Here is a 22,329-nt window from a genome sequence, read left to right on the forward strand (position 1 = left end):
CTCGTAGCCAAAATAAAAAGAAATGTTGCACTTCCCCACTGTTCAGCTGTTTCTTCTTACAAAAACCGTAGGACTGAGCTTAGGAGCAGAAGATAGAAGTTTCGGAGAGGCCGAAGCCACCTAGATAAGTTCGGAAGTGACAGAACGTTCGTCTTCAACTGCCACCATAACAACGCGAAACTCCTGAACATCTTTCTGGAGCCTCCGTTTATAAAAGTCGTAAGAAAAGAAGCTTTCTTTCCTCTACATTCAGAAAATGTTCTTGAAAATATCACTGTCGGAGGAAACAAACAGTGAATGAACAGCATTGGAGTTTCCTGAAGAACTCGGTTTGACAACGAAGCGACGACTTACATATGAGATCGCTTAAAGAAGAGGCTTCAACACCTAAAAGTATCAGTCCACTTTTTTAAAACCGTAACTTCTTTTTCTGAAAAGAAAAAAAAAACGAGGTTCTGCTCAAACAGCTAACTTTGATGTACAAACGAGAATAATGCATGTCATTCTCTTCTTTGACGCCTACGCTTTCTTTCGAAGCCTTCATCAACTCATGTTTATTAGTATAACGAAGCCAATTCTCATCTCGTACCCTTGTCGCGTAGATTTGTCAGGTCACTGTCATGCGGACCGAAATATGTAGAGTCCCCCTCCTAGAGCTTCTCATTGCTCTTGGAGATGAATTCACGTTGGTGGTTAAAGTTACTTCTTTCTTTTAAAAAATTCGCATCCTAACAAAGAGATCCCAAGAGAATGTTTTGTGAATTAGATTACTTGCATTTTTTCTTTCTAGTCTTTTTCTGAAGCCTAACTCCACGAAAATTGAGTTACTAGACATGTTTTTTGTGGGACCTCCCCGTCGATACTTCGCTCATCCTTGCCACTGTGACTTCTATGCATTCGTTAAGCGGAGTTATCCACTAAGACCAACCAGCTGAATGTTTCTCGAACCAAGCAAGATTTCCGATGCTGGTTCAACGGTGAGCTCCTTCCCAATTATTAGTTGTTCAATTTCAAATAGAAGTTCTTACTATTTAATGAAGTGAATTGTGCGAAAAATTATAAAATTGTGCAGTAGACTCTGATTCCATGAAGAACATCGTTAAACCTGTCCTCTTCTGCTTTTTTAAAACTAAATTTCCCTTCTTTACTTTCTTATACTCACACAATTAACTTCATGCGGCAGTAGTAACTGACTTCTTTACTGACCCGATTATTCTGAAAGCATCCTGAATCTTCTCACGAAATTGTATATCAAAGCAGAACTTCTTTTTTTCTTTGGGAGTAGATTCTCGCTCTAGGAATCATTTCTGATTTGGTTAATGATGAAAACGTATCTGAGAGAACATTTGTCATTGCTTTTCTCCATATTTTTCTCGGATTTATTCGATGGAATCAGTCAGAATGTGAATAAGGATCCAGCAAAAGGCAAAAAAGACTGACTGATTGCGGAACCAGATAAAAGGAACTTTATCTCCAAAGCTTTAAAAAGGCTGAATACTGCAATATCGAGTGATTGAACGATTTTCTTTCTAAAAATAAGTCTAGATGGTAAGACGAAAACTTGATCAAGGCACTGAAAAGATCTTTGTAAAATTTTGTAAGAACAACTCGAGGGATGAGTTTCGAATACACACGTCAGTTTGATCGTTCAACTCGCCCCTTACCCTCACGAAATGATCAGTTCCTGGGTCTTGCTTGTTCACATGCAGTCGCAACCGTTTATCTGCAATTCTTTTTTTCTCTCACTCCACTTTATGATAAATCTACCCCAACACCCTCCAGCGTGAAAAAAATGTGCCATTCATTAGCAGTCAAGGAAATTCGAATGTGTTTATCCAATAAAGTTTTTTTTTCAAGCGTTTTTGTCATTCACGCTCTCTTGTTTGAACCCCTTATTAGCAAAGAGAGGAATTTGTCGGCTATTTAGGAGGTGGTCTGAGAATTTTTAAATCCCTGCAACATTTCGTACTGTTTGAAAAGATACAGGATTCAGTTGGTTTTCAGGGGAGAAATACATTTCATGTGTTTGGTACACAATACGTGATCGATAAGAGTCTTGGGTCTTATTTTTCTGAAAACTAAATGGGAACGAATATGTGCATTATAAATATCTTAGATGGGGATGCACAGCACATATGCGTACATAGCTTCGTTTAATTCGATACTTTTTTCCTTTGGGTTTCCAGCTTTACTGGGGATGTTATTTAGTGTTCTTAGTTTTCCAGAGCTTTTTTAGAGTACTGAAACCCAGCTTTGCTTTTTGGCCGCAGCAGTTTCACTCTTACGGAACTTACAATGCCACTGCATTTTCTCCCGAACGAAAAACACGTTAACTCCTTTGAAAACCTTCCACCTTGAACCTTTAGTAACAAAAACACCGTAGTTCTCCAAGAAATGCCTGGGTCTTACATACAATGATACGAAATTATGCACCCTCCATAAGAAAGCTTTTGTCATATAGAAATGCAGACATACGACCATATTTTACACTGATCCTGGATTTTCGAACGATAATGAACAATAAAGAGTGTAGCGCACTGCATGTTCACGGACAAGTAAAGGAATTTCTTTCAGAAATCGAATTTCTTTACTGATGATCTTGATTTGTGCATAACAAGTGCTGTTTCTAATGTGAAAATAGAAAGTACGTCGCCTTAGCCATTCTCCTTCCTTCTTAACTGCAATTATCCCGTATAAAACTTGCATGAAGCTCCCTAACAAGTGAAAACGCTACTTGTTTTGGAAGTTAGTGTTGTATTTTGTCTTCGGTATTTTTTTTAACGTGGGATTTAATGGAAGCTTCCAACTGGATAAGAGATCCGCAGAGATTTCCTATCAGTTGAAGGCTGCCCACAAATTTTAATCCCACGGAACACTGTTTTCCATCAGCGGACATCCATCACAAACTCGATATACTCATATATCCGGAGCGCTTTCGTTTTCCATTTTCGAACACTGAGGAACTCCTTAACCCCTTAACCTTAGCCAGGAATAAGGATAGTAAGAACTTCAAAAAACAACGTGTAACGAATCTTCGTTCTGCAGAGGTCTATTAGTCAAACATGGCAAGCACCATAAAATGGTGCTAAAGTTGCTGCACTCCACTTCTCCAAGCGTGTGGAACTAGAGCATGAGATGGATGCAAACAGAAAAAGCGGAAGACAGCACCAAACCCAATTATGGGTTGGCGAGGATGTGCTCAACTTGGTCGAGATTTCCTCTAAAGTGAAGTGATTTCGTGCATCTTCCAGTTTAATCTACAGTGAAATGTCCAGAAGAACGCTTCCAGTGCTTCACACAAGCAGAAGTCACTAAAATCTAAATGTTTTTTTAGGATATTTTCAGATTCTATCAACTTCGTCAGCTTATTCGTTCCCCTCGAAATATTCCACGGCAACTACATACTAGTGTACGTCGTGCTTCACGAGAGCTCTTCAAAAGGTTTTCTTGGGGAACACGCTTGGAATTCTTCCAATATGTCAATTTCTAATTGTACTTGTTTTCTATTCTTACTGGTAGTCATTACAAATGAAACCGACGTGTGGCTTGCAAACTTCTCTGCATTTCATAGAGAAACAACACGCTTGTGTGAGGGACAGCTAAAATTTGATATTTCTCTTTTGCTACCTTCTGCACATTGGTATTTCTTCCTTATTTTCGCAAGCAAACAACACTTCCTGCACTTTATATAAAATGCAGAAGTGCAGAGGATCTGTTGCTACCTAGTGTTTAAAGTTCAGTGGACTTTATCTTAGCCATCGCCCACTTTTTCGAATCTATATGTTTCATCTGATGTAGCTCTTGATCCTAACATGTGCTCACACTGTTCCTGCGGATCGTTCCAGCAACAGAGCTGTGAACAGGACTGCTGTCCAAAAATTCGATGAATATCCATGATTTCATCTTCAGATCTGCTTTGGGCGCATTACTACACTGAACGTTATTAATTTATTGTGGTGATCCGTGCGGAAAGTCAACTAAACTTTAGTTGCCCTGAAACTTTCGAGAAATTTTAATCTATTTAGTGCGGACTGAGGACCTATATTAATGCATCTCAAAGCAGTGAATCCTGGATCTCATCTGCCTAATGCATCTTCGGTAAAGAGAGGCCTTCTTGGCTGGGGAAAAACACCACGACGAGGAGTCCATAAATCATCCCACCTAATGAGTATAAGGACCAAACATTTGCGTCATCGCGTCGCAAGAAACTCCATTTGTTTATTCATATGTTTATTTGCGTATTATTTATGCCTTCAAAGTGTTCCACAGGATAAAAACAACCAAAACAAAAATGCGTGTTACGGCAAACCCCGGGACCACCATAAAGAAGGGGTTACACAGATAATCCGCCACGCCCCCTGACTGGGAGGTATAAGAAACATGTAGCGGGAAAAAATGTAAATAATTAATCTTTATTTTGCTCGCGTTTTGTTCTCTTGTAGGATCAATTTCCAATGTTTGAGCACAATTTTCCTCTCAAATGCAAAATAATGTAATCAAAATCCAATTAATCCTGATTTCCTCTCAGTAACCAGCCTATAAGTAGCTACATCCACCTATCATAGAACAGTTTTAGGCACATACAGGTTCTTTTCTCTCTTTTTTCTCTTTCACTTCCTTTTCTTAATAAATATTTCCTGTTTATTATTAATTCATAGAACTAGGTACAGTTGTGATATGATTTTGGGATTCAGTGAGGTAATGAAACGCTTCGATGACTCGTATCACTTCCACTATAGCGTTACCGCACGCTGTTTGAAAAGACGCTCATTACTGGTCCATCAAAGCGCATAAGTTCGCCGAGGCGTAAATTTTCATACGCAAATTCTCATTGCTACTGCTTTAATAACATTCCCATTCCGCATTTATTGCAATTTTTGCCTTTTTTTCCTTTGAAAATATATTTCCTTAGCAGCATTTCTTCTCAGTAGTTTTGAAGTAGAATCGGTAAGGCATTGAAAGCAAGAGGAAGATCCTGGTGTTTGACACTTTGCTGTGTTATTCGCCGAAATTAACAATCCTTTTCTTTTCAAATAAGTCCCCTTAACAAAAATAGCAGTCCTGAAATGTTGTTATCCCGAAAGGAAAACGTGAAATGTAAAAAAATCTGTGATGAACGAGATCGTGCAAGTGCTTGCAATTCCATCAAGATTCCCCTCAAATATCGAAACGTCATTCACAACTAAGAAGCAGGCGGAATGCCGCCAGAAATGCATAGGCGCAAGCGCTGCCGTCGCCGGATGGTTATGGGATGCGACATCTGCATCAACAACTGTCCGGGAATTAGTTTAACTTGGCGATATTGATCCTAGTGATGTAGGGCGGGTCAAGATGATGGGCGGAGCCAGCTGAGGTGGCTGGGTAGATCCAGGAAACCGGAGGTGGCGGATCTACGGGGATGGCCGATGCTGATCTGCTTGAAGGCGCTGATGAGGTGCGTTTATAGTGCGGATCTTTTCATGTCATTGTCCTTCTTTCTTTCTTGTAACCTTCGTAGTGTCATTTTTATTTTCTCCCGAGAAAGTGAATTCTATTCAAACTTTGCTAGATTCCCAAAGAAAATTCTTAGAAAACAACAAATTTCATACTGCAGCTGGTTCCTGGTACCGCAACCCACATCATTCATCCGATCAATCTAATTCTATCACAAGTTGCTGTTGCCTCGATGTAACAAAAATCTCCGTGTGGCAACCACGTGGGATTTGTGAAAATAACATCATCTTACTTAAGGAAAATATCCGGTGTGAATGAAAGAATGTTTTGCAGTTCCGAGTCCGAACGATTTTTGAACACTTTGACTCAGCATCGCTTACTGAAGTTATTCAGTGGAAGAGCTTCTGTTTACGAATTTTTCGTGCTAAAATTAACAAGACAACAAAACTTAATAAGTAATGCATAATACAATTGTTCCACACTTTCCTAGAGAGTAATTAATTTCACAGGCGGACAGTTACGTGAGGGATATCGACCACACAGTTGAGACTCCACTTTCCGACGCTTTTTCTAACTTTATAGACCACATCTATTTATTTTTGCTATCTCAGCACCGATCGGCCTCATGGAATCCTTCATCAGGTCTTGAAAGGAGATTACAAATGGCTAGAAAGAATAATGCACCCAGGACCATCACTGGCGCAATCACGCTGACGTTTGTTTGCGGCGAGTGGGCGGGATATGAACCCTATAAGTTAGACGTGATCCGAGCAATTATTCCTGAAAATAACGCAACGATACGTTTCATGAATCATGAGTTCAGGTATGGAGTATTGCATACCAGACTCCATTTAGCTGCTAATGAAATATTCATGGTGAATTTCATGAATTCCACCTCCGCAGGACGGTCATATATTCGAAATGATCCTTTGATTTCTAGTCCAGAAATATCTTCGATTCATCTGTTCGTCCGTCAGCCGTTACGTGTTTTCTCCATGATCACATCCAAGATGCCTCGGTTTTCGTCCGAAGATAATCCTTTCCTGTTGTTTGGATTACGTATCCCTCTCAGAGCTGAAACAAGCCAAATCTTCTGGATATAGCTTGAGAAGTCGGATCCAAGATACTGAAAACATTCCTAAGAAATAGTTTCCTGAATGATGAGGTATGAAATTTATTGCAACACGTTTGATGGCTACTTGTTTCCGCAGTTTTGTTCGCTGCCTGCTCGAAGAAAAAAATGTGTCTTCGATCGGAATTCGACTGTTCACCGTGTTGGTTCCTCAATGAGTACTGCAGTCGCACTTTTAGTGCCCGACTGCCGCAGAAATAGAGGGAAATCCAACAGCAGCACCCAGCATCTGGGAAATTTTTCCAGGAATTACTTAAATGTTGGTGGAAGTGCAGTTCGTTTTGGATTCATATTTCTACTCGCCAGCTTCTTCTTTTATCCAGTACATTTAAGTAATTCCTGGAAAAGTTCGCAGCTTTTTGATAAATATTGTTGGATTCCATGTTATTCCACTGAATCCTAGCATCTCTAAGACTTTATTTGTTCCCTTGCTGCTTCCAGACACTTTCCATCTATACATGTGTCAAGTCACAATCTTAATAAAATAATTATATAAAATTATATAAAGTGGTTATAAATCATATAAAGGATACGTAGAAATGTGGAGTTGTATGTGGAAAAATGCTGGTGAATGATATTGGAGGAGAGTTTTCGTTTTTCTGTACTCTTTTCGAACGAAATCACTTCATCGCTTCATTTAAGAATCATGTATAGTTGTTTATCGCTTATGTTAACACTCCAGTCCACTATACGATTCCTACAAAATATTCAGAAATGCCTCTCATTTGAAGTATTCATGAATGACGAGAGCGAACTGAGACTGAAACAAAACTGTAACGCAAATGTGGATCGAAGACTGTTTGGAATTCGTTTTTCTTTCTTTTTCAGCTTTTCCTTTTTGTCTTTTTCAGCTCTGAGGTCACTCCATTTTTCGAGTTTCCTTCGCGTTTACGTGCTCATCGAAATGAATCGGAATATAATTGTCAAAATTTAACAGAGAAGACTCTTCCTTCTTTCTCGTATCCTCCTTACCTCTAAACTCTCACCACTTTCCTAGGTTGGATAGGAATTCTGACTCATTAGTCGTCTAGAAAGCAAAGTTTCCTTAGCTCTATTGGAGAACTTGCGTTTAATATTCAGTGTGTACTAAAAAGTCATTCTAAATAAAGTCGCACTTCTTTTAAATCATGCTACACTTTCAGATATTCTTAAATTCCTTCATGAATATCTCGAAGATTTTTCCACTTTTCTTATTTCTTTATTTGATTTTTTTATTTCTTTATTTTATTTCGTCAACTATTTGCGTGAGATTCAATGTAACGAGAAAATATTTGAGTGTTTTGATAAATTCTCAGTTTTTTCTGGAAGATTTTTTGATTCTCTACTCATTCTCAGACTCCTTTCATGAACGTTGCTCTGAAGCTTTTTTCGCATCCCTGGGATGTCCTCTGAAGAAATTTCAGTTACCAAATGCTCATTAGTTCCTTTTTTAAATGAGCACTAAAATTGCAACAGAGTAGAAATGGTTATGATAATTTGGCGTAAACATTTTCTTTCTGTCGTTTTCTTTCGCTTCGTTTCCATTACAAATCTGTCTTCCTTAGTTACGCGAGTTTTAGCTGAGCTCGTCCCATGTATTTCCTTCCACTCTCGGACATCGTCCGATATTTCTGTGTACAGTAGATTGCTGGCTTGGATTCCTTTCTTTTCCATGATAAATTACTCTCAACCTTTTTGCTTCACACACGGCTTCCGCGCGTAGTAACCCGTTCCAAGCATCTCCGAGCAACCTGTCATGTGGCGACTTCTTTCAAATCCTTCGTGCTTTGTGTAAGTTTTCACGTCAAGCCTCGTGGATTTTTCCCAACTACTAAACCGGACAGTTGTTTCACTCATCTGCTACTCCAGTGTTTACACAAAAAAAGCAATTGTGTTGATTGTGTTGTGGGACGGCGACGGTCGAACTCGCTTGAGAGATGCCATCAAGTGTGTGTGTCACAGTGACCATTCAGTCGAACGAAACAACGTTGTAACTCTGCATGATCATCGCATAAACATCTGCGCCCATTTTTACCGCGTTGCTTGGTTTTCTGCGTGAACGTTCGCTTAGCTTCACATTATGAGCAATAAATCGTAAGTAATGATCCTCTCCACAAAGAACTTAAATCCATCTTCTTTTGTTTCTCGCTGAGCGCTTCATATCTGCCAGATTTCTGGATCGCTACTCTGAATTAATCATTTTGTTCTTCCCGAAATCATCTCTAACGTCATGTCTTCATCGAGTATTCCCCTGAAATTGGTGAGCTTAGCTGGACCTCAATTCGATGGTATTCCATGTATTTTCATCTAAAAAACCACCTGATCTTACATCCTTCCTGGATTTGTTGTCTTTCAAGTGGTTATTTCGTGACCACAACGACTGTAATGCGGTGACGTTATCAGAAAGAAAGGGAGCGGTGCACCTTCATCTCCCATAATTCTTGACTAAAGCAGCGTGTTAGGCGCTGTTTGTTGTCTATGGACTGGATTTTTACCTCGCCGCTCTCATGACTTTTCAGCCAGAACTGACAGAGACCTCCGTTAGAACTTCTGCATAGTACAGTGATTCTTCCTGGTGAAATCCCAAGCAAATTTGAACATAAAGAAAAAATTCCATTTCATGGACATTTTTTTGTGCTACTCTTCTGATCTATTGCTTCGATCCGACCACATTGATGCATATGTAGCTCCCCTCTCGGTAATAAAGACGTCCAACTGTTCATACACGCTGTGATTAGTGTTAAAAAGAAAGAAAAACAACCAGTAACAAACTTCAGACGACCTTTTTTGATTGCTCTAGTGCAAATCTTCTTTTTTTGATGACTTACACAAATGAATACTGTATATCTATTTTTCAAAGTGTGCAGTATGGTCATTCCATACGCATTGTCCGCTGAACAGTATTCATAAACTGATGACAACGGTGGATGATTCAATAGAAAAGAAACATTTTCAAAAGTTTTGATCGCTTTCAAACTTAGTCATAAGACATCTTTCGGACAAAGGCGTTGTGAACTGTGTTGTTACTGAATTGTGTTGTTTTCTGAGCCGTATTGCGCCTTCAAAACAACGCTACAAACGTCCTCCCTAATTGTTTCTGACCTGTTCGTATAGCGGAATATCTGATGAATATTTCAATTTATGATCGGAACCTAGGTGAATGTAAGTGCATACGGATCGCTATGGTTTATAGGATTTGTTTGTCTTCTCTGCTACTTTTCCAATTCAGCACCTGCCAACATTTTGAGTTTTTTCCTTAGAAAAAAAAAACAATATTTTAACCGTATAAGACCCAGCTCCAGTATAAAAAGTAATTCAGTCTTTTCAACCTTATAACTTCCTCGACTTTTGTTGGACCAAGGCAAATGTGTTTTTAAAACATAGCACATATGTTTTAAAGGCTTTGCAACTTTTCTAAAAAAAAACAAAAGCAACAATTGCTCTCACGAGGCTCTATGCACTGGGATGCTTTTTTTCTCGAGAATCGGCCTGTTTTCGTGGGAAGAGTCTGGCAAAACTACATTTACGAATATATGGTGTCTGCAGAACAGCTCATTGAATTTGCTTACAAGAGTGCACATTTTTGAGAGCAAAAAAATGCTCGAAATGCGCTGCTTACTGCTCAACTATGTATTTAGTTCTTAGTTCGTAGGCAAGTAATACTTAGGTTTAATCATATGTGATTCGCTAGACAACTATTTTCCTGGAAATTAAAAGTTTTAAAATATTTTGCCAGCATATTATATGCAGATGTTGCGAAAAATCACAAATATAGAAGGATAATATGGCCCCCATCTTGATCTGGATTAATCAACATGAATTGCCGCTGCAACAAACGGTTTAGTTCAGCATATCTTTATCGTAAAATATTCATCTTTCATTCATTTCATGTGTAGTCTTTGGCTCCGATTCACAACAGCAAGAACAGCAATGCCCTGTGGCTGTAATAACATGCAGTAGTGAAGGGGAAACTGAGACTGAAACCAGTGCTCAGATTAACGGGTCAACGACCTGTGCAGTCCTTATCCAGAATAAGGATTGCACAGGGTTGGGGGTTTGAATGGAGATACGACAAGTTTTCGCAAAAGCTCATCAATGAAAAGAAAGCGAAAATTTCTAGACTTGGTTTCAGATCAAACTGTCAACGAGGTTCTCAATCAATTGATTTTATAGGTATTTCTGGACGGCAGCTAAACACTAACTTCTTTTAAAGGCATTATGATAAGGCTGAAAAATCACTAGGGCATCGAAGGATCCCGTTTTGGCACCGGATTTCTTCATGAGGAAGTTGACTTGTTCGAAAATTCAATGTACGTATATGCTACCGGTTGGTTCTAAGTTGAAAACTTCGCCAGTTGAAAATTTTGGAATTTTCGACATTCTGTTCTCTTCAGCGGCGGACAGTAAACAGTGACGTGTAAGATATATAAGTGTTGTAGTGAAAACGCGAAATCCCTGGAAAGAGTTGTTTTGTTGGGTGAACAGTCTGGCGCTCCTTTTTTTTGATTTCTGGCTTTGTAGGAAATGTTTCGCACTTTCGCTGTGATACTTGCGATACTTACTTTAGTAACTACAGCTAAATTTACTTGTTAATGAGAAGTGAAAGAGTTCAGGCTCGAAAATTTCCCCAAATTTTGTCATTATTGACGAAATTAGATAATGAAGACACCTCCAAAGTTCGAAGCACCCATTCAAGACCATTTTTAAATTAACTTTTGTGGTTCCAGCCCATTCTTTCAAAAAAGAACTATCTATCTGAGGTTTTTTTCTCTTCCATTCAGCAGGAGTAGCAAAGTCGGAGATTCTGCTGTGACTGCACAGTCGACGGGTCGAGACCGCCCTAGTGCCATCCAGGCCTTTCATACCTCCGGGATCGACAAATTGGCGCTACACCTATCTGGGAGGATAGAACCACTGAGATCGGCTCACCTCCGCAAGTCATTGTAAGGCTGCACACGTGATGTGTTTATAAACCTCAAACGATTCTGAATTCAAGTCAGATGTGTAGCCGAATCCACATAGGAATCGATCAACACAGTGCACTTTGTAGTTTTATCCTTTATTCAGCTGAACACATCGTTATGGACTGAATTGGTATGGATTACGGTTGAAATGCATCCATCAGTGCTGTCACCTTCAAACACAGCCATCATCCATGAAGAGCCTTGACCGTAGTTGTATTGTGAAACGAAGGTGGCTTTTTAACTCACCGCTTTTTTGGTTTTCCTTGTTCTGAACTGCCGAAGCGACTTCATTTCATTTTTAAAAAGAAGTTGTTTTTCAGGAGAATTTTTAGTACTTCATTAGAAAACGCTTCCCTGTAGAGTCCATATAGACTACTTCGCTCGTTTCATCGTCTCATGTTCTGCTTCGAACACTTCTTGCACTCCACCGACCACTGCCTTTGCTTCGATTTTCATTATGCGTCTATTATTCATTTCTGTTATATAATGCTCTTCTTCTTTTCGTTCACTCTGATGCCAAATCATCATTGTTCTTCTGAAATCTAACAAAAGAACAATAAAAATGCAGCCAAATAGGTAAAAAATTAAATTCAAGAAGCGAATCTTAAGCTATCAGAACTCTTTTCGTTTCATCAAGCATTTGATCAGTTCGAAAAACACATTCAACTTTTCCAAATATAACTTAGTTACTTATGGCTGAATCTTAAACGGGGACACTCTTTGTTCTTCTCATTTGTTCTTCCCTTTTACATGAACACTTTCTTTTCTCTTCTGTTCTTTTTGGCGCGCCGTTGGGCGTAGTAAAATCAATCAGTAAATAGATTTATAAACATACCCTCTCCAAGGAAGCATCAGTCAACCAGTTATCTTCGCCGATAGCTGTTTTTTCTGGGTCGAGACACTTACCGACGGAACTCAGTGAGGCGAAAGAACAAAATCACTACTTAACGAAGTAGTGAACAGTGCAACGAACGCTTCCTTTTCATACCGAGTGGATTTTTGTAAGGCTCAGCGACCACTAGTCCTCGATGTGGAGTATCATCAAAGACGCCGAATATTGGCGAACCCGAGTGAACGTAGTGGTTGAATGTCTCTAGCTGTCCCTTATCGTCGCTGACTGTTTGTGCGCTGCCTTCACAGAGCTCAATCAATGGATTTTTTTTAAACCGCGTTTTTGGAAAACAGGACAATACAAGCGGGAAAAGTTTGTAATTTGTAATTCGAAAGCAACTGTTTTTGGGAAGCCTCCATTCAATTCGGCTTAAAAATCGTTAGTACATTGTGTAGGCTAGTGGCAAGTGTCTCGGGTAATCCTGAGTAGCACGCTTTAATCTCAGTTAAAGGCAGCATACCACGAATCTGGCGTAGTGAGGGAAACCGCGGGGAAAGCTAGAGATGAGATCGTAGATAGCGGGACCCCGATTGTATTCGCTCATCTCTTCCTAATCGTTGTGGAAAACAGCCTGAAAACGCTTTATTTCCTACGAGGTAACGCGAGGGCGCTCTTCCATGTACGCGTTCTGGCCACCTCAGCAGACTATTCATTGGCTTCACTTGAATAGGTTGGTGAGCACACATCACTGATCTTCGACCGCTCGCACTGGGATGCGACGCCTGCACAAGAGTGTCGAGAATGTTGTGTGTGTGTGCAACTGAAATCTTCGAAAAAAAAAGTGGTCTTCGTCTTCCACACCTTTTTTACGACGATTAAACAGAGATGAGCCGAGCTCCCGCTCCCGGATCCCGCAATCTAAAACCCCATCTCCCGCGGATTCCCCCTCACACCTCACCCCCCTCCCCTCGTGGTATGCTACCTTTGAAGTTGTAAGTGATTTCTTTCAAGAAGATCCAAAATTCAAGCAATTCAGCATCTTTTTTTAAGTAATTTGTCTGTGGAAATTCATAGAACTACAGAGATCGACATCTACAGCTTCCACAACCACATGAGGTAATTTGAGTTTTGGAGCTTCACTGACTCCATACTCGAGGAAAAAAAGATCAGTCTCAGTTCATTTCGCTGTCATTTAAAGTAACAGTGATCGAAATACTGCTTTTCTTGAACTATTTGTGAGTCGGATTATTTAATTGGAAATATCATATACTATCGAAACCATTACATTGTGTAAAATGTTGCTGATGATCAAACGAAAGAAAACAAGGTCAGGTGCTAAAGAACTATGAAGGACTGTGCAAATGAAATGTCAGCAATGGTGGGATGTAATATTCTGATGAGCTCCTATTATGCCGAAGTTTAAGTGTTCGTCGCAACATTGAGCGACATTTGAATGATGCTTTTGAATTTGTTTTGAATACATTTTCTTCTGCACTTCTTTCTTCTTCTTGCCGACTGATCATGTTCTGTTGTTCTATCGTTTAAGTTACGCTTTTTTCCACATCTTGTCTTTAAATTTTATCTGACTATTAAGGATCTTATAACTTCTTTTATATTTGGTGTTATTTTGGAAGGTTTTTATAGGCGGAGAAAAAAAATTAGGCTCAATTCTTATTTTTTTATTTTAGTGCGGTCTTTTGTCCACTAATTTAGTGGCTTTAGATGCAGTGAATAAATATGGAATTAATTAGTTCCTGAACCGAAGTTGGATTTGAAAATTCAGAGAGTCCGGATAAGCGTTGGTGAAAAAAAAAACTAGTGGCGTCCCATTTCCAATGGCTATTTTTGAAATGAGGATTTGGACAGATTTTCCGGCATCCGTCGGCCTTTGAAAAAACCTATTTCTGGCAAAAACTGTGTACCTCACCACTGCAGTCAATTCATTAGCAAACACTCCTAACCTCATTTTGCCAACAGGTGCTCACCTTCTACTCGCGAAGCCCTTTCTAGCGAATCGACGGAAATTTACAGCATCACTTTTTGGCATTGATTTTAATTGTACTCACGAATTTTAGCGCGAACAACATTTTTCACGTCAAAAGCAGCGTATCACGAAATTGACGTAGGATGGAAACTTAAATATAGGGTTCGATGGATTACGAATACGAGGGTGGTCCCTCTCAATCTCTCTTAGGCTTCCCTAAACCACGTGGGAGACACCGTTCTTCGTGAAGATAACAGTTGCAACGCTCCGTGAGGAGAAACGGGACCACGCCCATATCCACACTCCAGACACTACGTTCTCCATTAGGCTTCCACTCTACGTGTTGCTACTATGTTGTCTCTAAGAAAACTACAACAAACAACTTTATTTAAATAATTCAGAGGTCTTTGAGAAGCGTATATTTAGTCCACCACATTTCCTAAGCCACTTTCAACGAATAAATTTTTTTCTTAATAAATTAGGTAATAATTAATAAGGAACCACAGAAAGTTCTGTTTTTACTCCAAACAAGTGTAATTTCACTGAGAAATTACCTTCGGTTCGGCCACAGTACCCGTTTCAAACGTAAAAGCGAAGTTAGGAAACACTCTTTTCAACTTCGGAGAATGTGCAATTGGGCGAAATTTATCCCGAATAAATTTTTAATTTATTTTATTCCGCTTACGGAAACATCATTTTCTAATCATTTCTACATGTGAGAGCTAGTCTAGTTACGAGGAGATCTTCAGCGAATGAGGGTAAAACGATATTAGTGAGGACCACGAGGATAAATAAGGTATTAAAAAAACCGGAAACAGGATCATTTGTGCAGCCTTTCATGAGGATTATTTCGAAAATAGAGGGATTTCTTTGCGAACAAAGTGTTTTCATCCATTTTTCAATAAACTCGTTCGATCAACATATTTTTATAGCGACATTAAGGAACAAAAGTTCAGATAAAATAATTTGATAGCGATAATCAGGCACGTCACTTTAAACTTTCTTTTGCAATGGAAGTAAATAAACTACGAACAAAACTAATAGATAAGATAAAGCAAGATGAGGAAATAAATTTGGATTTTCTTGTTAAAATAAGATGTTTATGCGTAAAGAAGTTTCGCAAGAACTGATACAGTGTGTTTCACTAATTTCTGGAAGGTACTAGAAATAACTGTGAGACAAAAAATGTTCTTTCTTCTTTAATCTTAAGTTCTGATTTCGCTAGCACCAGCAAGAAGTCCATGTACGCAGAGGGAACACGCTTTACTCCTAGAGATATGCTAACAAGATCTAATATTTCTAGATTTTTCTAGTACTCACCAGTAATGGATACTCACTCTCGATTTTATCGCTAATTTGTGATCCTTTATTTGAATTCTTCGCTGAAAAGAAAAGTCTATTCAACGTAAAAAGGGCGACGCAGAAAAGTATCCTGAATTTGTCAATAAGAATCAAACCTTCTAAACTTTCCTGCCAATGGTCCCCATTCACCACAAAGAGATGTTTTTTTTTTGAGAATACATCTGGATCTACACTCACACCTCTTCCATTCCTTCCTCTTCTGTGAAAATCACAATGTCTCCAGTTGACCTGACCCATTTTACTCCCGAAAACTAGCACCGTACTCCTTCCTTCTGTTCCCAATCTGTGAATTTTGCCTTGGTGGGAAGAAATTTCACTCGGATGTTTGAATGGGATTAGTGAAGATCATTAGGACTCTACTAACCCAAACATCATCTTTAGAGATTTGTCCGATTCTATGCACTTCTGCGTTATGACGGAAAATGTCAGTGGGATTTACATATATATATATATATATGTATATATATATATATATATTGCTAGATTCTAAAAATCAAACTTAACAATTCGTAGAGAAACGGCACTCTAACATAAGAATCAACTAAAATTTAATTGTACTACCCTTTAATTGCTTCATATTGTGTAGAAAAATACTGGAACCACGCATCTTGAAAACCACTCAGATTCGGGCAATTAGTCACTTTTGTTAAATCCAGTATGCTACTGAAAATGAAGAAGTTACTTCATCAAATTTCTTTTTCTTTCGAATCTAATTGATAGCTCTACAAAAAAAGGACTCTTCAAAGGAAGTGAAGTGACAATAGCATCTTTTCCTCTAATAAATTTTAAGGCTGAAGGATACTGTTAAGAAAGGCGGAGAGTAATGCGGTTTTCTGATCGAAAAGCAATATTATTTTTGCTGTCGTCCAGCACACCGTCAAAACCCATAACCTGAAGGGTCAACTGCCTGAAAGGAGCATGGAATCTTTGGCAACAATCATTCGTTTCGTCACGCTGAACTGCCGAACACTATCGAGTGAACTCCAACAAGCCGCTCTATCCAGACTTCTGCGATATCTCTGTGTGCCTTTTGCTGCACTGCAGGAAACACGCATGAGGGATCGGCCCGTCATCAGCATCGAAAATTACACCATATACTGCGGCGATGCTGATGAGAACAAAGTAGGTGTCTGCGCGATAGCTGTGAGGAACGATTACAAGAACCTGGTGGAGGAATTTGGCTCAATGTCGACTAGATGCGCCTTTCTACGACTGCTGGATCGCAGAGGACGTAAACTCTGGATGAACTCAATGTGTTGATGTCTAAAATACCAAGCCAGCAGGTGGTCATTGTCGGAATCGACGCAAATGCGAAGATGGGACTCGAACAGCAATCCGATGTGCTAGGAAAATGGTACTATGCAGCGGAGCGCACGTCGGACAACGGTGACCGTCTGGTCGACTTGTGCGAACTGACGGGCCTCATCATCGCTTCCACGTTTAAGAGGAATCATCGACGCCATCGGCTCACGTGGCAGGGGTCAACCCTTTTAACGCCTGAAGAGCAGCGCAGGCGGAAGATGAGGACTCTTAAACTTCAGCTCGACTACGTTCTGGCGAGTAACATTCCTCAGTCAGATATCCGAAAATCTGGAGCTGTTTGGGACGTCGCGTTCGACTTTGACCACCGTCCAGTTCTTCTCAGCTTCAAGATACGGTTCCACAAGAGAAACCGAGGAGTTCCTCTTCAACCGAAAATCGACATGGCAGGTCTGAAAGACGATGAATCCAGAAGAAAAGTCCGCCAACGTGTGTCTATTCATGTTGGAGTACGGACCAGGAAGAAGCTTAGCGATGCGGATTCCTTCACAAAGTGCATCCCGGACGCTGCAAGGGAAACGCTCCCGGTTTTATTGCCACGGAAGAAGTTTGCCTTTGCATCTGCGGAAACAAAATCCAATTCATTAATTACAATTCTGTATGTGTCGCACGCAGCGCTGGTGACTTCAACCAGGAAAAGCGTTTTAGAAGGAAGCTGCGTCGTCAACTGCAACAAGACCTCGATAACGAGTGGTCGTCAAGAGCGATGGAGTTTGAGAAGGCGTGGGAGGAGAGGAACCCGCGGAAAGCCTACGCCCTACTAAAACAGTATAGCGGCAAAATGAAAAGATGTTCCCATGTCCTCAACACTGCTAATGGGGTAGCTGTCGGTGAAGCAACCCTTCCAATTTGGAAGGAACACTTCAAGACCTTGCTGAACCGGCTAGCACCGTCAGCTCCTGAACTTGAACACGTTCATAGACCGAAGTATGCGGTTAACGAGGGGCCACCGACCGAGTCGGAGGTCATGGTCTGTATTCAGAAAATGAAGAATGGAAAATCTGGTGGACGACGGGATTAGCGCAGAAATGCTAAAATATCTTCCTTCGTCTGGGATTCGTGAGATGACAAAAATCATCCGTTTAATATGGATAGACGAAAGGATACCTGATTCGTGGAGACGCGCTATCATAATTCCCCTCCACAAGAAGTTATCCGTCACGGACCCAAGGAATTATCGAGGAATCTCTTTGCTGCGTGTTATGTACAAGGTACTGGAGCGCATTATCCTGGACCGACTCATTAAACATCGCGAAGAAACAACGCGCGACGAGCAAGCTGGCTTTCGTCCCGGCGTCTACGATTGACCAGGTGTTCATGGTCAGGAGAGTGATCGAGATCTGGCAGCGGTATTCGAAGCCAATGCAACTAGCGTTTCTGGACTTTGAAGCCTCGTTCGACTCTCCTCACCGAGGCCGTCTTCTCAACGCGCTGAGCGCCGATGGAGTACCAGAAAAGTTCGTTCGCTTGCTTGATGACATGAATCAACGAACAACTGCTGCAGTTCGAACACCAGCCGGATGTACAACACCGTTTGAAGTGGTAACTGGAGTAAGACAAGGGGCAGTGGCAGGACCTTTCCTGTTCAATTTCGCAATCGACGACATTAAGCGAAGAACAGTCTGCCAGTGTCCTGCCGACATTGTCTTAGCACCATCAGGGTGCCCCTTGACTGACCTCGAGTACGCCGACGATGTTGTTATATTCGCGGAAAGCAGTACGGAACTTCAACATGTTGTCAACCTTGTATCGAAGATGGCTGCAGCCTACGGACTACGCCTACGCCCTGACAAATGCAAGCAGATGTGGATCTCTTCGAGACATCGAACGGGAATCAGGGTGGACGGACAACCGATAGAACTCGTCGATGAGTTCTGTTACCTGGGCTGTATGCTGTAGAACAACGGCAGCTACGAGAGAGATGTTCGGCAAAGATGCGCTAAGGCCACTTCTGCATTTAACTCCTTAACGAAATGTCTGTGGTCGATCCCCATCACCAACGAAGTCAAGCTGCGAGTCTACCTATCCGCAATTCGCCCCATCATGATGTACGGATCGGAGACTTGGGCAGCACCATCAACGGTTATGGAGAGGCTTGACTGCACGGAACGAAAGTTGCTTAGACGGCTACTTGGCTACTTTTGGCCTAGGGTATGCCACAATGAAGATCTTAACGCAGAAATTGATGTGGTTTACCGGCTGATGACACGTGGAAGATATCAACATCTCGCACCGCCACCGAAAGTGGCTAAAGTAAATCGTCTTCACTTTTTTTGGTCATATATTAAGGAGACCGGCAGATCGCCTTGTCCAACGAGTTCTGAAGAGTTCGTCGGGTTCGAGCTGGAAGAAGCCACCTAGCCGAAAACGGAAGTTCTGGACTGAGATGGTAAAAGAGGACCTGAGGACACTCGGCGTGGATAGGCAGTTCAGGCGAGACGTAAGGTTTTGCAAAACATGGAATAGCGACGAATGGATTGATTCTGTGCAAGCTCTCGCAGAAGATCGAGAAGGTTGACCAGAGCTGTGTTCAAGGACGACACACCTCGGCGAAGATGCGGGTAATCGCGTCAGGCGATGACATCAGCCCGCCGATTAAGTCAGATAAGTAAGTCATACACTTAATTCTCAGTTACTATAATAGCCAACCTTTTCATCAATGACTGTCTACTACTTGATAGACAAATCTTCAGTCTTGGATTCGTGGAATGGAGATGAAGAAAATTTGAACCTGACATCTACAACAAAAGGCGTTTTCCGACAGCATGTTGCGTACAAAGACTCAACGCTTTATTTATTTTGCAACTTTTGTAGGTAGCAGAGTTCGACTGCAGTATTTATTACCGTGTATCGTAGAATTCCTCATGGTGAAACTACTACGAATCCCACAAAAATGTTTTTCGCGGATAACTCTCCAAGTTTTGCAGAATCAGGTAAACTTTTCCTGTAACTAACATCTGCTCTACCTTTGAAAAAGAAATTATTGGCCGGAAAACAAGGTTTCGTTAACCTTCGAACCTTTTGAATTTTCTTGTTAATGGGCTTAATCCTATAAAATATATTAAGGGGGGTTTCTGCTGAGCCAGGACTGACTTATGACATCCTTGTATCCCGGTCCGGCCAAAAGCCTGCAATCAAGTGACTGGAAGGTGCAAGGGAGGCGGTTTGAAGTCGCCTCCAACAAATAAGCTCCACATGTCCATTCCGGGAGAACGCAACGTTCTCCCAAAAACTCTTGGGACTAGAGGCTTGCAACGTGCCATAGGTTTTAAAATTTTTTTGCATGTCACGGTAATAGAAAAGAGTCCCCTGATTCCGGAGGAAAGCCTGGTACGGTAGCGCCAGGTAGGACGGGGTTGCAGAAGTCATGTAGGCTACCGAAACGGAAAAGGACTAGGATGGCGATCTGTACTTATAACGCACCTACGCTTGCATCAGAAGCGACCATCGAAGATCTGATGATGCAAGCCAAGAAGATCAAGTACGACGTCATCGGACTGACCGAGACGAGACGACGTCACCCTCTCAACGCCGTATATGAAACTGGACAAGAACTCTTCTTAGGAACATGCGACAGTAGAGGTGTTGGTGGAGTTGGCGTCCTCGTCAACACAGGTATGGCAAAGAACATCGACTCTTTCGAACAACTTACGTCCCGAATCGGAAGTCTGCGGATGAGAAGATGTGGTGCAACACCAGCTTTGACTATCTTCGTCGCTTACGCTCCAACATCAAGCTACGAAGAAGAAGAAGTCGAAGCTTTCTATATTTACCTGGAGAAGTTCTACCGAGAAGATCATGCCTTCTACGAAGTCATAATTGGCGATTTCAACGCCAAAGTTGGCCCACGAAGAACGCCTGAAGAACTTCACATCGGGACCCACGGACTACAATGGAATGAACAAGGGGAGAGACTCTCCGAGTTCACCATGACGACTAAGACCATCCATGGGAACTGGAAATTGCAGAAGCCCTCCTCTCTACTCTGGACGTGCGAGTCACCCGGTGGAGGGTACCGTAATGAAATAGACCACATCATCGTCAATAAAAGGTTCTGCCTGACGGACGTCGCTGTTGTACCAAAGTTCTATACGGGATCGGACCATCGCCTCCTCCGAGGAAGTATTTCCTTCACAAGGAGAGAAGAGAAAGCCACCAAGTTCAGAGAACGAAATCGCAGAACTATCATTAACTGGGATCTCTTCGTTACGCTAGCCAGCTTTTGGAAGATTCCGCAGTGGACAACATGGACGAGGAATATGACCAGCTTGTTGAACACCTTCACAACTGCGCGAAGAAGGCTGAGAGTCTTAAAACCACCAAGAGACGCCTGTCTCTTGAAACTCTTGAGCTGATACGCCAGCGTGGAGCAACACGAGCCGCAGGGAACCAAGAACTCACGTTCGAGCTCACAAGGCTTTGCAGAGAGGCGATAAAGGGAGACCTTAAAGACAGAAGAGCAGAAGTGCTGGCTGAAGCTGCAGAGGCGGGGAAAAGCATCCGCTATGCCCGTCGAGACTTCGCCAGTCGCAAGACGAGGATGACTGCTCTCCGGAACCCAAAGGGAACAGCCATTGCATCGAGAAGGGGGATGGAGAAAATAATCTACGACTTCTACTCTGATCTCTTCGACAGCCATGTCCACTTGCCTCCTCACCATCTGAGGGAAGACAGACATGTCATTCCAGAGGTTCTCCCGTCCGAAGTACGACATGCTATCATGTCATATCGTGATAAGAAATCGTACGGCATCCGGGCACGACAGAATAAGACCAGAACACCTGAAGAACCTTCCGCCAGTACTCATCAACACCCTAGCGAGGCTCTTTACACGTTACCTGTCGGAGTGCAAGGTTCCTAAACAGTGGAAGACCAGCAGGACCGTGTCGTTGATGCAAGTTGACTTTCTCGAGAGGAGCTCTTTTTCAGGACCAGGTAGATTTTTAGTGATTGACATCTGCACGTTGATCCCGTAAAATCCCGTAGAACTTGAAAAACATTCTTCAATGGTAAAGCTTTGATTTTGTAGATGTTCACAACGAATAATTTTCAATGTTTCTGCATAAGGTGGCCTGATAAGAATTTTCACGACTAGCGAGAACTTTTAGATAAAATCTTAATTATGGAGTAATAATGTTTTATCTACGTTGTATGATTCAGAATATCAATTTAAACAGAATAGGACTTGACGTTGTCATGGACACATGAAAAAAGAACAGAAAAGACCAAACAGTTGACTAGAACCAATTCAACATCGATTTAAAGTCAACCACACGAATTTCAACATGAAGAATTTCGTTTATGGATTAAAAATTGACTTTTT

General features: G+C 41.3%; 6 protein-coding genes across 8 annotated transcripts; all 6 read left to right on the forward strand.

The window, feature by feature from the left end:
* Positions 1-16,604: 16,604 nt before the first annotated feature.
* RB195_006337 (uncharacterized protein) lies at positions 16,605-16,946 on the forward strand (the record flags this gene model as incomplete). Its single annotated transcript, XM_064179370.1, has 1 exon — positions 16,605-16,946. One exon carries the CDS (start codon positions 16,605-16,607, stop codon positions 16,944-16,946), a length of 342 nt encoding a protein of 113 aa, XP_064036329.1.
* On the forward strand, positions 16,946-18,027 carry RB195_006338 (uncharacterized protein; the record flags this gene model as incomplete). Of its 2 annotated transcripts, none has more annotated exons than XM_064179371.1 (2): positions 16,946-17,604; positions 17,655-18,027. In XM_064179371.1, 2 exons carry the CDS (start codon positions 16,946-16,948, stop codon positions 18,025-18,027), a joined length of 1,032 nt encoding a protein of 343 aa, XP_064036330.1. The 2 variants fall into 2 exon arrangements, with proteins under 2 accessions (XP_064036330.1, XP_064036331.1); XM_064179372.1 differs by having other exon boundaries at positions 17,003-17,604.
* A 296-nt stretch (positions 18,028-18,323) lies between these two features.
* On the forward strand, positions 18,324-18,905 carry RB195_006339 (uncharacterized protein; the record flags this gene model as incomplete). The annotated part of the gene is made up of 1 exon (XM_064179373.1): positions 18,324-18,905. The coding sequence occupies one exon, from the start codon at positions 18,324-18,326 to the stop codon at positions 18,903-18,905; it is 582 nt and encodes a 193-aa protein (XP_064036332.1).
* A 144-nt stretch (positions 18,906-19,049) lies between these two features.
* RB195_006340 (uncharacterized protein) lies at positions 19,050-19,367 on the forward strand (the record flags this gene model as incomplete). Its single annotated transcript, XM_064179374.1, has 1 exon — positions 19,050-19,367. One exon carries the CDS (start codon positions 19,050-19,052, stop codon positions 19,365-19,367), a length of 318 nt encoding a protein of 105 aa, XP_064036333.1.
* Positions 19,368-20,404: 1,037 nt separating this feature from the next.
* On the forward strand, positions 20,405-21,867 carry RB195_006341 (uncharacterized protein; the record flags this gene model as incomplete). Of its 2 annotated transcripts, none has more annotated exons than XM_064179376.1 (2): positions 20,405-21,165; positions 21,222-21,867. In XM_064179376.1, the coding sequence occupies 2 exons, from the start codon at positions 20,405-20,407 to the stop codon at positions 21,865-21,867; spliced, it is 1,407 nt and encodes a 468-aa protein (XP_064036334.1). The 2 variants fall into 2 exon arrangements, with proteins under 2 accessions (XP_064036334.1, XP_064036335.1); XM_064179375.1 differs by having other exon boundaries at positions 20,405-21,057.
* On the forward strand, positions 21,253-21,867 carry RB195_006342 (uncharacterized protein; the record flags this gene model as incomplete). The annotated part of the gene is made up of 1 exon (XM_064179378.1): positions 21,253-21,867. The coding sequence occupies one exon, from the start codon at positions 21,253-21,255 to the stop codon at positions 21,865-21,867; it is 615 nt and encodes a 204-aa protein (XP_064036336.1).
* Positions 21,868-22,329: the final 462 nt, after the last annotated feature.

The sequence above is a fragment of the Necator americanus genome, chromosome I (genome assembly GCF_031761385.1).
Source record: "Necator americanus strain Aroian chromosome I, whole genome shotgun sequence".
NCBI classification, from domain to species: domain Eukaryota; kingdom Metazoa; phylum Nematoda; class Chromadorea; order Rhabditida; family Ancylostomatidae; genus Necator; species Necator americanus.